The sequence below is a fragment of the Strigops habroptila genome, chromosome 3 (genome assembly GCF_004027225.2).
Source record: "Strigops habroptila isolate Jane chromosome 3, bStrHab1.2.pri, whole genome shotgun sequence".
NCBI classification, from domain to species: domain Eukaryota; kingdom Metazoa; phylum Chordata; class Aves; order Psittaciformes; family Psittacidae; genus Strigops; species Strigops habroptila.
Genome location: NC_044279.2, coordinates 75765260 through 75780794, shown reverse-complemented (window position 1 = coordinate 75780794; position 15535 = coordinate 75765260). Strand labels below are relative to the sequence as shown.

Below are 15535 nucleotides of genomic sequence, written 5' to 3'. Positions count from 1 at the left end.
ACAAGTCACAACAGCAGCGCTCTGAGTTTCAGCCTGATACAAGAACTGAGAGCTCTGATAAATAGATCAGGGTCTGCGTATCTCTAGTTAGGCAGCCAGAGTTAGCAGACACATTAGGTCTCAATCTGGCTCTGCCTGATGATGCAAGTATTGGTCAGACACTCATTAAGGGAGTACCAGTGCTCCAGTTGTCTAATTTGAGACAGGACAGACAGAAGAAAGAGAAAGATACACATGAAGGGACTAATTAAGATGAAGGGCAGTCTTCCAAGAGCTTTTTGGGTCAGCTTTTGTTTTAGAGGGCTGTTTCCTAAGTTACTGGGGAAAGGGGGAAGACTCTCAGTAGCTGGAAATGTCCTAGGGCCAGTAAATTGCATCTAATTCTGCCACGTGAGCTGACACAGCACTAATGTACACCGAGATCGGTTATTGAGCTGAACAGCTAATCTCTTAAGCATGAGATGTGATGCTTGGTCACCATCAACAGCTGTTAAAGGGGTCTGACAGACAAAGGGGAGGATTTGGCTCCGTATGAGAAAGGGAGGCAAAATACATTCAAGCAATTTCAAGCTCTTACCCAAGCTGTTTTCTCCTTCCTTGCTGGGATCACAGCCAAACCCAGGGAGAGGACACAAGAGATGGCAAGCTACAGCCCAGTAAGGGTCACCTCCAGGGGTACAGTGACACCCGCATCCCCTTCACTCAAAGCTTATGTACTTGAGAAGGGCCACAGCAAAACCTGATCTGGACAGTTCCCAGCCTTCTGCAAGCTACATGGCAGAGGTGGCACCTCACCTCTGCTCTAGCAGAGCTGGACACTGCTGTGCAGGGCCACATGGATCATTGGGGTCCTCCTGACTAGCAGCGGGCAGACTTGAGGCACAGCACAAGAACTCACCATTCCCCAGCAAGGAATAGCCAATGCTGTGAAATGGGCGGCAGAGATCTCACCACTGACTGCTCCAATTTGCCTGGCCAGACCCCATGCCCTACCCCATAGCCCCACCAGCCACCTCCACCCTCCACTCCAGTTCTAGACCCCAGTGAGAGACAGCAACAAACAGCAGCTCGAAGACGCTGTCCACAAGACATGGTCCACCCTCTCTTGCCTACTCAGCAGCACCCCCTTGAGTGAGAAAAGCTCTTGCCATGTCCTCATCTTCGAGGGCTTGAAGATACCTGAAGCTATTTTCACCCTGATGAGACCGCAAACAAAACCCAAGTCATTTCCAGCCCACGCTCACACTTTATTATATACAGAGACACGGTGAGTGTAAGAACATCAACATGGGACATGGACAGTAAGGGAGGCCCAAAGGCACTGCCTCCTGTCCCCTTGGTGCAACCAGTCAGCATACTTTATACAAATAATACAATATTCAAACAATAATTAAGTTTAATAAATAAGATCAAGAAATAAATTAAAAAAAAAAAAGACAAGCAGCAGGGAATGGTTTTGAAGGCTGTGACACATCCACAGCAGTGACAATACCACCACCATCTCACCTGCACACCAGCAGCTGCAGCACAGACCCCCATCAGCCCTTTTCTCTCACTGTATTACAACAAAATCCAACTGAGGAGGGGGAACTGGGGACAGTTCACTACTTCTGCGCTGTTGTGGTCTAGGAGCCCTCTCTCCTTCACAAGCCTCTTCAGAAAAGGTGCTTGAAAACAAGGTATAACTGCAGACCCGCTGTGCACCCACTGTTTGGCACAAAAAAACCCCTCAACCAGTCTTTTCCCTTTCCATAGTCCCTCAGACAGACACTGGCACAGTTATTAACTGAATTAGGGCAGGGGGATAGTGGAGGAAACATCTCTTAAGGAACGGGGCAGAGAAGAGATGTGGCAATGCTCCCTTTCACTCGTGGGAGGCACAGATGCTCTCATTCATTGCTCCAGCACAGTCCTTCCGCATGCCCTGGCACCAATGGAGACCTGGTGGGTGACATCCCTGGCAAGGAGGGGGTTACTACAAGGACCTCAAGGATGCAGCTCAAGAGTTATGAGTGAAGAGACAGCAGTAAAAGGCCACCACTGCTTACCTAGGAGAAAAATAAGACAGCCAGTCCCTAACCCCTGCAGGGGTTAGGCCACACAGACACAATTGATGTGACCCCCCTCCCGGCCTCAAGGCCTCCAGCTTTCTCACAGAGACACTGGTAGCTGGCATATGATGAAGAGAAAGACTCTGTCCATCACGGATAGCTCTCAGCAGAAAGGAGTCAACTTGAACCCTGCTCCCTCCTGCTAACCCTAACCATTTTGCCCCCAAAGAAGGGCGCTGGAATGTGAAGAAACCAGGAATTGAGGGAAATAGGGCAGTGAGAGAGAAATGGGAACAGATGGAGATCTGGGATGGGGAACCTGACCCCTCTGCCCTCATATGTACAGACTGCTACTCTCCAGACCTGGTAGTCAAGTCTGCAATGCTGTCCACATAGTAATTGGGCACCATATCCTTGGCAGCGGCGCTGTCACTGGCCATGTAGGCCTGTGCCTCTTCCAGGCGGGAGACACCCGTCAGGGTGAGGATGGTGGAGAGGCCGCAGTTCTTGCCAAAGAGGATATCTGTCTCCAGACGGTCTCCCACCATGAGGGTGCGGGATGGGTCGACGCCGAAACGCTCCACGATGCAATCAAACAATGTACGTGTTTGGTTTCCCCACCACCAGCGCCTTGCGGCCTGAAGCAGTTTCCACTGCGGCCTGTGAGGCTGCCAGTCCCTGGGAGAGAAGAAGGAGGAGACAAAGAAGTAGCCACGGGCTAACGGCGGCCTGCGGGAAAGCTCAGCACCCAGGGTCCCACCAGGGGACAGGGATGCTGATAGGGATACATGTGGGCATCCTGATGCTCAGAGAACCGCCTCGCCCGTGCCTGGGACGGTGAACCCCAACCCAGGCCAGCCCCGCACCACTGGGGGCAGCAGGGGAAGGAGCGGGGGGCCGCGGGCTCACCGGGGGTGCGCTGCCCGTCGCTGAGCGGGTGCCAGGGGTTCGGGGTCGGTGGCCACCAGGAGGCACTGCGGGTCGCGCAGGTAGCCGCAGGCCTCCGCCAGCTTGGCGAAGGTGAACTGGTCGTCGTAGCCCACCAGGACGGCCCGCACCGGCTCGGCGGGCGCCGACTCGCCCTCTCCCGCCAGGCGCAGGCCCGCGTCGCGCACCTCGCCGCGCAGCCCCTCGCCGCCCAGCACGAAGACGCGGCCGCCCGAGTCCCCGCTCCCGACGCCGCCGCCGCCGAGGAGGCGCTTGGCGGAGGAAGAGCGCGGAGCAGAGCGCGGAGCTGAAGACGTGCTCGGCCGCGGACGCAGGCGGGAAGCCGAGGCGGCTGAAGCGCCGCTCCAGCTCGGCCACGGAGCGGCGGCTGTTGTTGCTGACGAAGAGGGCGGCCTTGCCACTGCGCCGCAGCCGCTCCAGCAGCTCGGGGGCGCCGGGGCACGGCCGCTCGCCCGCCCACAGCACGCCCGTCGCAATCGAAGAGCAGCCCCTGCGCCGGGCCCAGCACCTCCCGCAGCCCCGCGCCCACTCAGCCGCCGGCAGTTCGCCATACCGCCGCTGACCCACCGACCCGACACCGGCCCGCCGGCCGGCCGCCGCGTCCCGTCCTGCCCCGCCCCCGCCCGCGGCAACCCGCCAATCACTGCCCCCCGGCCGCCCACCGCCACCAATGGGAGGCGGGGACCGCGCTGAGCGGCAGCCGCCCTGCCCTGTCGCTCTCGAGGGGAAGGGGCGGGGCCGACGGCGGGAGACAGTTCCCGAAGTGACAGCCGCGTAGCCCTATCGGCTGCCGAGGGAGGCAGTGGGGAGGCGGGACAAAGCCGGAGCGCGCTTGCCGATTGGCTGAAGCCACCCTCCTCAGCCACCTCGTCCCCTGGGGGATGGCGCGGCGGCAGAATGCACCCTGCTGCCTGGCGGGGCGTGAGGGCGGCGGAGCCGCCATTAGCCGTTAGTCGTGTCTGTGGGCCGGTTGAGAGACCTGGGCGCCCTGCTCCGCCTTGACGTGCCCGGGGACCTCCCCTTCCCTCCTCCCCGCTGCAGCCTGCAGGCGCACAGCCTCCAGCACCTCGCACTGCTGAGCCCTGCTCACACCTGCCTGCGACTGTGACACCAGCTCGCTAAATAATTTCGTTGCAAAATATACATATATATTTATATATATCTCTATATCTGTCTGTGCGTTCCTGAGGCAACACGTTTTATGGCAAAATAGGGCAGAAGGGGCTGCGATGGGTGCTGTGCACCTGCAGACGAACCTGCCCCCGGTGCCAGCCCCAGAGCGGCAGGCTGTGCCGGAGCCTCCTGGCCATCCCTCTCCTGCCCCCCCGGTCCCCATGGGGACCTGAGCGGGTGTCCCACCTTCGATCGGGGCATCCTGGGTCCCTCGGCGATGGCTGCGCCCCACAGGGACATGGTGGTGCGGGGAGGGAGGCAGTGCAGATGGGAGAGCAAGGAGAGGTGATGGGTGCAAGATGAGGCACTGGAGAGACACGCCACCCCTCAGACCACACCGGTGTTTCCACAGTGCCTGCTGGGTCCTGGGGAGCACTGCACCCCATCTCCCTAGCCCCCTCGCTGCTCAGTTCTCTATGGGCGATGTGGACAGGGGGCTCCTTCCTCCCGCAGGCAGTGGCTGCCCCTCATCCATGGTTCCTGGGGCACAGTCCATGGTAATCGCTGCATCGGCCTCGCTGGCCAAAGGCCTTGGCGATGGGGCATCATGGCTGTGGCGGTGTGCTGGCTGTGGGGGGAGCGGCGGGGGGACGGACGGGGCTCGGCTGGGCACCCCGACCATCCGTCGCGGCAGGGCTTTGGGGCTGGCTGCGTGCTTGGAGGCTGCCACGGCAGGGACTGTGCTGCGGGGCTGGGCCACGGGTGGTGCAGCTGTCACGGGTCGGGCTGGAGCCGGGCGCTTGCCTGCAAAGAAAGCTGCGGTGGGATGGGGTCTTCTCTGCTGGAGTCTCTCCCCGGGACAGAGGGAGCTGTGGTGCCTGCTGTGGGGTACACGGGAGCTGTGGGTAGAACGGCAGACAAACTGCCCCTTGCCCAGTTCCCATACTGGAGACCCAAGGGCACAACAGCTTTTGAGGTCCTTATCCACCCTCTTTTCTTCACAAGAGGCTATGAGCTTTGACACCTCTTACAGGGGGTGTTCAAACTGGACACTGGAGGACCTACTATGTTGATCCCACAGTCCCACCTCATCTGGGGCTGGAGCACACAATGAGGGGCTGGATCCTGGCCATGCTGCCCCAGCCAGAGGCCTATCCTCTCATTTGGTGGCAGGGACTTCCCCGTCCCATGCAGGATGAAGGCAAAGCAGAGAAGGTGGCATTGCGGGCTGTGATTTCCCAAGCACTGTGCCGCCTGGGGCACCCTAACCTTTGCGTGCAGTGTCGTCAGTCAGTGTTGGAGCTGGTGGCCCTGCAGCTTCAGGAGGCGGACTGGTCACCGCTGGGGATGACGTGGGCTCAGGATCCCTCGAGGTGCTGCGCAGAGAAAGGGGCAAGTCAGGCTTTGGCTGGGCATGGTGGTCGCATCCACCTGTGAGGGTACGGTCTCTGGTATGGGGTGGGATGGGGGAGGACATGGGGAGAGCTGGGACAGCCCCCACCTCCCACCAGACTTACGCCTCTCCATCCAGCAGAGTGGGGGTGCTGGCTGGAGGGAGATCCAGGGTCAGTTCTTCCACTGGGGTGGGCTTGCTAAGTCTGCTGTTTGCAGGTGGTGTGAACATGCTTGAGACATTGAAATCTACCTCTGGGTGGAGAGAAAGGAGGAGACCCTGTGAGGAAGTGCTTGCTGCCCAGAGCTTCCCCCAATGACCCCATGGCAGGGTACTGGTGCAGCCCCCCTGCTTCCCTCCCCCTGGGGAAGGAGAAATGTCCTTTTCCATTCCTCTTCCCTTCACCCTGGGCTGCCACTCCCCAGGTGAGGCCCTGGCCCTACCTCCAGGGAAGAGGGTATCCGCGTTCTGGATGAGGGCTTCAATCACAGTGACCACCTGGATGGAGGAGACCGAGGCCAAGTCCAGTTGCATGGGGTCTCTGAGAGACAGAGGTGGGGGAGGCATCAGAAGAGGGATTTCAGGACATTAACCATTCCTGAGGGGGCAGAGCCCAGCTGAGGGGGATGGTAGGTGGGCCTTGTTCCGTGTCCTGGAATCCCTGGTTTGGTGTTGGAGGCCATCCATGTCACAGGTTCTCCAAGTCTCAGCCACATCCTCTGCTACTTTGCAGAGCGGCCAAGAGGACATGTGCTTGGTGAAGGGACGTGCCACACGGGCACTGTGGGGACAAGGGACAGGACTTGAGGATGGAGGTGCTTTAGACCAGCCTGAAGGCTGCCGGATCAGCCTTTCCCATGGTGTTTGCTCTCGGGGCACCCCAGGTGGGGCTGGGATGCTGCCTCCCACCCCTCCAAGCTTACCAGGTCTTACCCTGTGCTCTGCTGTGACCACAGCAGGTTGGGGCCCAGCACGATGGCAATGTTGCTGGGGGTCATTTTATTCACCTCCTGGTGTTCGGCCAGCTTGGCTAAGAACTTGATCAGATACCTGTGGGTAGAAGAAGGTCAAGCGGGCAGTATGTGTGGGTTTGGGGAAGGAACAGCTGCCCCAGTGATTGCTGAAGGAGCCCTGTCCTTGCAAAACACCTCAGGTTGTTGTAGCTGTCGTGGGGCAGGCGGCTGCAGGTGTCCCGCAGGCTCTGTATGCGGCTCTCATCATCCTTTAAGCTGCAAGAGAGAAGGAGGAGTGGAGGGCTCAGCCTGCTCCCTATGGCAGAGAGGGACAGTGTGCAGGGGAAGGTCAGTGTCAGCCACCCTGTGCAAGCCATGGCCCTGCGGACAGAGATGCCCTGCTGCTGCCTTTACTGGGCAGCTAAGGCAGGCATCCACAGAGGACAAGATTGCACCCCAAAGCCTCAGAGGGTTTCATATGATACAAGCACAGCTTGTGGTCATTTCACAGTGACCATGGGGCTCACTGGCATGGAGCTGATCCCTTCAGAAAGATGCTCTCCCCTTTTCCCTGGCTTTTTGCTGTGCTTCCTCCACCACCCCTTCCGTCCCAAAAGCAAGAGGCCAAACTGGGCACTGTTGGGCTGGTGAGATGGGGCTTACACTGTTGAGGCCAAGTATCTTCATGAAATATGCTGTTCTTGAAATCAGAAAGGCTGCAGCCTTCCCCCTCCCCCTGCCATGTTTATTGCTGTTCTCCAAGATTTTGGGCTACCTGGATTTCTGCTGAGCATGGGACAGACCAGGCACTGCATCTGTATCACCCCACATGGCAAATGGGGCCGAGCAGCCCTCCTCTGAGTGCTGGGAGGGATGGAGCAGGGTGAGTTGGGTTCATTTGAGCCCCGCCAGGTTTTTCTGCCCCAAAGCCTGCACCTACCTGGCTACTTGGAGCCATTCGTTGTAGAGCTCGAAGGTCATCAAAGGCTGGGGCAGCTCCCGCAGGTAGGACTTCAGTGCACCTGAGAGAGGAGGGGGAACAACGGGGGTGATGGCGCTGGGGGACAGCGGGGACTGCCCGGTCATGTCCCCCCGCACCGCATCGCCAGCACCCACCGGCCACGGCGTGGGGGTCTGAGTAAAACTCCTCCAGCGCGTTGGAGCCACTGGCCAAGCTGCTCTTCAGCTTCCTCAGCACTGAGGCACCCGCTGCCAGCCGGAAGAGTCCCTGTGGATGGGGTGAAGAGGGAAGGGATGTGGGGGGCTGCGTTTTGGGAGGGAAGGAATGTGGGGGGAGGTCAGGAGTGCTGCCTACCTCCTCCCTCATGCCGGAGGCCAGCAGCATCATGACACAGGCTTCGATGGGCAGCGCGATCTCCCGGCCCAAGCTCTTGAGGTGTGTCTCTAGGGGCACACCGTAGTACCCCACCACCGGCGTGTCTGCAGCGAAGGAGGGCTCTGGAAGAGGGAGGGGAATGTCAGGAGGGACAGTGGCTGCTGGGGCCATCTGGCATCCAGCCACCGTAACATCTCGCTCTGAGTGAGAGCGGAGGCAGAGGCAGCATCCCCATGTTGTGGTCCCCAACCCACCAACCCAATGTAGGAGGCAGCAGCGGGCACAGGGAGGGAAAACATGCCTTTCCCAGCCTCACAAGCCACACTTGCATCCCCAGGGCTTGGCCAGTGGGTACCTGTCTGGCTGTGGCTTTCCTTCAGCTCTGCCAGAGCCGAGTCCAGAGATCCCAGGGACTGCCGGTGGTACTGAGCTTGGATTTCCAGCAGCTGCCGGACATGGGACAGGCAAACAGTGTTTTGTTTGGAATCAACCCCTCTCAGAGACATCCCCCCGCCAGGAATTGCGCCCTCATGCAGGCAGAGCAAAGGGGAGCTGCAAGGGGAACCCCCCTGGGGTCCATGGACCATGTCTGTAGAGATGGGTAGAGGGCAAATTGGAGAGGGAGGGTCATCAGGACGAGTTGGTGCTAGTGGTGGCATTAACCTGCAGTGCGTGAGGCAAGGCTGGCTTTAGGCATTTGCTGGTGCCTGGGGCTGTCCCTTGCACTCGGTGGAGGGCTTGGTGCAGATGGGGAAAAGGCATGGCTCAGACATACCCCAGGAGACATTCACACGCTGAGGAGGAGTGTGAGAGAGGACTTACTTTGATGAAGTAGCTGGCATAGCTGTCCTCTTTGGTGGAGAAGTGGTAGAGGTCAGCCATGTACTCATCCTGGGAAGGGAAACAGAGAGAAGAGCGATCTTCCACCCGCTCCCTGGCACCTGAGGAAGAGGGGACACCTTCACAACACCCTCTCGTCCAGTGTGCGTCATCCACACAGGGTTTCTGGGTGCAGTGGGGGGGCAGGCTGGGACCATGGGGGCATTTCTCCTTGCCCTCATTGCTTGCATTTGGATAGTGGCAGTGACCTCCCCTACAATCAGGGTCCTGGCACAAGTGTCTCAGGGACAAAAGGTCTCTGCACCTCCAGCTCCGGTGAGCCCACGGGCTCTGCCAGACAAGGCACTGGGCTTTTCAGGGAAATGGGGCAGGAGTGGATAAAATTGATGTGAAAGTCCCTTGCCGTCCAGCACAGACCTCAGCTTGGCTGGTTCCCAACCCAAGGGGACCCCATAAGCTCCCTGCTGTAGCCCCTGAAGCCTCCTCTCTGCAGTAGCTTGTGCTTTGAACCCTTAACCCCTCTTCTTCCCCCTGGGCTTTGGGCATCTCCCTATTTCTGCTCCTTGAGGGACTGGTTTGCTTGCGGAGGGCAGGACATACCGGCTGCTGCATCCATCTCAGCATAGGGTCACTCTGGATGGAATCAGTGGAGGGGAGCAGGTCTGCAGCCCTGGAGCTGCCCCACGGGGGAGAGCGAGTGACGTTCTCACCTTGCACTGCTCCACCTTCCTCTTCAACTCCTCCTCCTCTTCCTTCAAGATCTCCAGTTTGTTGGCAGCAGAAGACGCCCCCGGGCCAGCACCAGTGCCAGCACTGTTACTGGAGCTCTTGGCAGCTTGGTTCAGCCTTTGGGGTGGGAGAGAAGAGTCACGCCCGCAGCCCCAGTGCCAGGGACATGGGGTGGGATTCGTGTGCATAAGGGGTACGGGAAGCATGAGGAGGACAGGAAGTCCAGGTACTGCCCTGCAGTGGTTTTCCTAGGCCAGCACCTCCCAGAAGATGGTGCTGCACAAAGGGGTACAACCTGGTTAAGTTGGGGGGCATTCAGCAAGGCTGACTGAAACACCCTGCAGGACCGTTCCCAAGCCCCATTCCTGAGATGAGCCTTCATGACTCATGATGTGGATATGACCCATGGCTGTGCTGCTCTTCCAAAGAAACCTGGCATGGCACTTGGAAATTTGCTCCCCAGAGCAGTCATCTTCCTCTGTCTCCCATCCTGGGTGCCTGGATGCCCTAGCTTCCTGGCCACAGTGTGCCCCATACCTGCTCTTGATTGTGTTCCAGTCAGAAATCAGCCTTTGGAGGGTCTTCTTGCGCTTCAGGATGATGGGAAGCTCCTCCTGAGGAGAGAGGGCCCAGAATGAGTGGGGAAGGCTTGGGGATGTGGGAAGGGGTGGTGGGGTGGGAGAACAGAGCCAGGAGGGCATCCAGAACTACCTCACTGAGCTTGTTGAGTGGCTGCAGGACATCGCGCTCCAGGGTGATCTCAAACTCGGCCAGGATTTTGGCCAGCGAGCTCTGTATGCAGCAGCCCATCTCCAGGGCTTTCCTGCATAGGAGAGACTGTGGGCTGGAACCATGCCACTCTCTGACCCAACACCCCCTCCGTACCAGTACTCATGTGGGACACTGAGCCAGCCCCCAGCTCCCTCTGCAGTTGGAAGCTGAAGGTGCTGGCTGTCCCCTCTCCCACTCCAATGCCAATATTTTCTCTGAGGACAAGGTTTGGCAGCTCTGCTTGCCCATGGGAGCCCCTGAGTCAAAACAATGGCACTGACAGCATCTTTTGGGGCCGCCCCTGGCACTTTCTCCCACTGGCACTTACCCAAGGCTGGACTCTGTGTCCAGTTCCTTGAAGCTCTCAGCCATTGTTGTGGATAGAGCCATCAATGGCAGCTTCTTCTGCACAGAGACAAGGATTTGGGAAAGGGATGGTGAGCTGGCATGTGGCAGCTCCCTCCCCATGAAGCATGCCACCATGGCATGGGAGCAAGTAGCCAAACCTTTCACTGGATCCCCACATCTTCCCCTGGCCCATTCAGCCCCATTGGCCCTAGGGCCTGAGGAAGGGCCCTTTGGATGTTCCTTCATCCAAAGCCAGGTTCCAGTTAGCTAAACAATGCACCAAAGCTTGATAGTTGGTTAGAAAACCTCCAGCCTTCTCTCAAATAGACCCATGTAGAAGACTGTGACACTCACCAAGCACAGCCCACCCCACCATGGCTTCAAATGCATGAAGCAGTTTAATCACCAAGAATAATTAAGCCAGGCTGGGGCTTGTCAGGTTGCCGAGAAAAGTGGAGCTCACAAAATCATGAGTGAGGGGCTAAGGAAAGTGCTGGGGGTTCCACTGTTTGCTTCCCAGATGAGGGCTGCTGAGCACCCGCTGGGAATGGTGTTGGGTTCAAACTGAGGAGGATGTGGTGGCACCACTGTGGTGCCATGCTATGGTGCTCCTCACTGCAGGGCGCCGTGGGTGCCAGAGGTTCACAGGGGGTTGGGAAGGGCTTTGGAGGGTTTTTCAACATAAAGACATGGTCTCTGTTTCAGGAGTGTCTTGAGTGGTGGTTGAGGGGGTTGCCCTGCTCTGCTCTCCCCAAGCATCCCCAGCGCTGGGGTAAGCGCAGGCTGTGGTGGAGGACTCTACTCACCACTCGCTTGTCCATCTCGGAGCCGCACTGCCCCTGCAGGCAGGCTTGGAGCCTCTTGGATACGCTGTGAGCTGCTCGCTTGGCTGGCTCGATCCTCTGCTCGATCTGAGGGCAGAAAGGTGCGACTGGGGAAGCCCTTTTGCCAACAGTGGGCTTCCCAAGGCTCTCTCCTCCCCACCACCCTGCTCTGGCCCGAGTGGCCCACACAGCATCCTGCTGTAGCACAGAGCATCCTTGGTCCAGCAAAAAGGGAGCGCAGCTCCTGGTCAGGATTCATCCCTCTGTGAGCAGCTGGGGAAGCCCTTTCCCGTGGCAGGAGCCTGCCGTGGTCCTGGAGCTGCCCTGTGGCACACGGGCAGATCCCAGCCCCATGACTTGGACGTGCTGGCAGGACAAACCTCATGCAGGAGTGGGGCAGGTCCCACACCCAGGCACAAGCAGGCACATGCCTGCCGGCCCCGCCGTGCCTCACCTGCAGCAGATCCGCAGGCAGCAGCTCCGTCGCTTCTTGGGCTCTGCCGAGGAAGCAGAAAGAGCCATCAGCAGATGGGGGTGACCTTCACCTGCCTCTCTTTGGGAGCAGGAGACACTGGCTATGGCCTGGACCATCATACACAAGGCTATGGGCAGAATGAACCCAGGGGGATGCAGCAGGAACAGGGCAAGGCAGCCAACCTTGCTGGCTGGTGGACACCCCATCAGACAGGGCTTCCAGGTCAGAGCACCATAGTGAAAATGTCCAGATGGAGACAGGGGCTCTGGGGCCGTGGCAGAGGTGAGACGTTTGATGGTGAAACCTTCTACCCCTGGAGCCAAATCCAGGGAAGTGCTGCTGGAGCCCGCACACATCTTTGCAGGCCATGGTAGCCACTGGCTGTGGGGCCACCAGTGCCGGAACAAGGATATCCTTGTGATCAAGCTGTGGCCTGAGACCAACACCAGTCCCTCCAGAAACGCCTACATGAAACCAACTTTCTGCTTGGTTTTGCAGCAGGTATTGGGACTGAATCTGGCACAGGAAATTTCTGGTTTGCAGCAAACTTTGCTCAAAACCAAACTCAAATCCCACCAGCTGCCGTCGCCACCAAACCTCCCTGATGCTTCTTGAGGAGGAAGCCTCACTTCATGGCCCACTGCCATCGCTGCACCCCAGGAACCCCGTTTGCTTTCCCTCTGCTGCTTTTTTCCCCAGTTCATGTTTCTCTCTTTTTACCACCCGCCAGAGCTGATGGGGGACGAGGCTGTGGAGCTGCAGGAAACGGGGGTGGCTTGTTTAAAGGCAAGAAAAATCATGTGAGACCGCAGCCTGCAAAGGAGAGGCTCTGCAGCGGGTGAACATCTTGCTCTTGGACTGGACAAGCTGCTCGAGACCTCCTGCCTGCCTGGCACTAATGAAAAGGAGGCGCATCTATCATGGAGATGAGACATCTTGAGCAAGGAGGGATGGGAAAGAGGATCATGATCCCCTACGGGAAATGCAAGAAGAGCAAGAAGCCACCAGGATGTAGAAGCTGCTTCCCTGTGGCCAGTCCACGAGGCTGGCTGAAGGACCAGTGCAGTGGTGCAGGGGACATGGTTGGTCCTGCTCAGCCTCCCAGTGCTGGGGAACCTGTGGAGGTGGCTGTAGGAAAGAAGGAGTGAGGGGGCTGGGAAGGGAGGGCCCAGCCCTGTAATTTCAGTTCTGGGTTTTGCAAGGGGAGAGTTTTGGAAAGCCAAAGAGACAAATAAGGAAGAGGCAGAGGTAGGATGGGGCCAGAGGGATTTGTGTGAAGCTCTAAGATCCCATATCCTCTCCTCAAAGGGCATGCCAGGAAGCACAACAGGGAATGCAGGTCCCAGCTCCTAACACCCTCCTGGTCACTGCACAGCCAAGGGCATTTAGCTGTAAGGTCGTTCCCTGTTGCCCTCACATCCTGAGGAAGCCAAGCTCGGGAAAGGCCTGTTTCCAGGTGGATACAGCATCTGTGGGCCTTGGGAGAGGTAGCTGGTCTTGGGGATCACATCACTGTTGAGCAGCACCAATGCAGCCTTCCCACTGCTTGACAGGCACCAGGAAGCCAAAGCCTCTCAGCTTACACTGAAGATGCTCTAAAACCAGGGTCATTCCCCCTTCCCCTTGCCCTGGAAGGTCAGTCCAGCCCCAGTGCAAACCCTGTAGGACCCACATCCCGCTTCCCCCCAGCCCTCCGTACAGGTAGTGTGGAAGTCCTTACCGGCCGGTGATGTTGGGATGGGACAGCTGCTGCCGCATCCAGTTGAACTGCTTTTTCATCATCTTGAGGGCTGGGAGGGGACCACGAGAGCCGCTCCACTCAGCTGTACCTGCTCAGCACCCTTCAGCAACGCTTGGCATCAGACGCTGGTGGCCCCTCAGCTCCCCAGAGCTGCTCTCTCCTTGCTTTTCCCTGAGGACCTCTCCTTCCTTCGTTCCCCCTGTTTCTGTTCCTCCGGCTTGCTCCCTCCCTTGTCCCTCCCAGGGGATGCCCTGCCTGCTTTCTCTTCCCCTCTCTTGGACTCCCTTCTCTTGCTCCCTCTCCTGAGCTTCCTTCCTCCTCCGTCTGCCCCTGCGCCACAGAGCAGGTAAGAGCAGCTCAGGGCTCCTGCTCCACTCCGTGTTCCTGTCACCACCCCGCAAGTATAAATAACTTCAGCCCAGCCTTAAAGGGGAAATATTATTACAGCAAACACGTCACAAGGCAGGAGAAGCACATGCTGCTGCCAAGCCCGAGCAAGGGCCCACGCTCTGTTTCTTGCTCTCTGTCTCAACTCGGCTGCTGTTTTTCCCGCTCTTGCCTTGCCCACCATCAGCCCGTGTCCATGCCAGCTGGCTGTGCATTGCACATGGGGTGTCTGATGTACACCCTGCCCTACCTGGTCACCCAAACCCTGCCCCTTGGGCACCTGTCCATGCTCATGGCTACAGCTCTACCCGGTGACATATCCCTCTTGTTGTGCCAAATGCAGGAGGACGAGCAGCAAAGCCACCCTTGCAGCCCCTTCTGCGCCCCCAGCCCCACTTCCCATCACCAAAGCTCTCTAGAGCAACCACAAAGCTGTTACCCTGTGCCTTGGGGAGGCCCCTTCCTCGCTGTTCTCCCACCGCTGGCAGAGCTCCTCGGGGCTGAGCACAGAGCAGCAGCACCCGCACACAGTCACACAGGAACCACAAACTCCCCGTTCCCAGGCTCGGGTGCTGCCCCACTCTCTGCAGAGCTGCTCCAGGGCTCAGCTGCTCTGCGTTTGTTTAGAAGCATCCCCTTCGCACCAGCACCGCCTCCTTTGCTCCTGGCTCTGAGAGATGCAAACCTCGCCTTGTTTCTGGCTACCTGCAGCTGGGGCTTTCCTCCATCTGCAGTTTGCTCTCGGCTGGGTTAACGGTGGCAAAGGAACGAGCACATGAGCACAGAGAGGAAGCGGTCAGCTTGTGGGCAGAGACAAGCAGCAAAGGAAGAAGAGGCGGAAGGGCCACTCCACCTGTGCCCCGAAGCCTGAAGGACTACAGTTAGGGGGCTGCTGGGCTCTGCTCCATGGTGGGGGGCAAAGTCTTCAGTGAGTGCATAGCAAAGCAGTGCTGGCAGCTGGGATGGGGAAAGGGAGCACCCCGTTCCCTGCCTGAAGCACCAGGTTGCTCTAAACCTGTGGCTCAAGCATGCTGATACCCCAGCCATGAGCCCTGGGGGTGCTCCCAACAAGCAGCGTGGTCACTGAAGGGCTTCAAGGCTAAGGGGTTCAAAGCATCTCTTGCAGAGGTGCAGAAAAGCCTCCCCAGACCCTTGGTGGCTACATCAGCTGATGGCCAAGCTCTGGTCTCCCTCCTCCCATGCAGAGACCTGCTCCCAACCCCAGGCTGCTGCTTGTCAGAGCAGATCCCCCCTCTTTCCCCCCTTGCAATAAAACTGCCCTGGGCAAGAGGAGGAAGTGGTGCTACAGGCAGCGGTGAAGCTACAAACACTCATGTGGGGCACAGGAGTGAGCTCAAGCCCTGCTCCCCATGGAATGCAGGGCACTGACCCCTGCCCACCACCACTCCCTAGGGACGGAGCAGCCTGGAAGTGACTCTGCTCTCAAACAGGAATTGAGAGCAGCTGGGGGACTTCCACCAACCCCTCTCCCTGGTCACGGGAGTGGGGAAACCATCGTCGCAAAGCCTTGGGTGACTGGGAGGTGACTTAAGTATTGCAGGATGCGAGCTGGAAACGACCCCTCAGAGCGTGTAAACAGCTGCTCTGGAATCAGGGAAGGTGAGG

The 15535-nt window shown here is 58.6% G+C and overlaps 2 protein-coding genes across 2 annotated transcripts; both read right to left on the bottom strand.

Moving 5' to 3' along the window:
- Window positions 1-1225: 1225 nt before the first annotated feature.
- PDXP (pyridoxal phosphatase) lies at window positions 1226-3550 on the bottom strand. The gene is given in 8 exon segments (XM_030478921.1): window positions 1226-2650; window positions 2652-2711; window positions 2713-2729; window positions 2961-2997; window positions 2999-3247; window positions 3249-3467; window positions 3469-3525; window positions 3527-3550. Coding segments are annotated over 8 exon segments (912 nt in total). The 3' UTR covers window positions 1226-2401.
- A 630-nt stretch (window positions 3551-4180) lies between these two features.
- SH3BP1 (SH3 domain binding protein 1) lies at window positions 4181-13928 on the bottom strand. The gene is made up of 18 exons (XM_030478920.1): window positions 13502-13928; window positions 11761-11803; window positions 11289-11393; window positions 10463-10539; window positions 10075-10186; window positions 9901-9977; window positions 9345-9480; window positions 8617-8685; window positions 8150-8240; window positions 7774-7916; window positions 7575-7686; window positions 7399-7480; window positions 6654-6734; window positions 6439-6555; window positions 5949-6046; window positions 5630-5759; window positions 5382-5488; window positions 4181-4916 (listed from the first exon to the last, which is right to left on the bottom strand). The coding sequence occupies exons 1-18, from the start codon at window positions 13561-13563 to the stop codon at window positions 4579-4581; spliced, it is 1980 nt and encodes a 659-aa protein (XP_030334780.1). The 5' UTR covers window positions 13564-13928; the 3' UTR covers window positions 4181-4578.
- Window positions 13929-15535: the final 1607 nt, after the last annotated feature.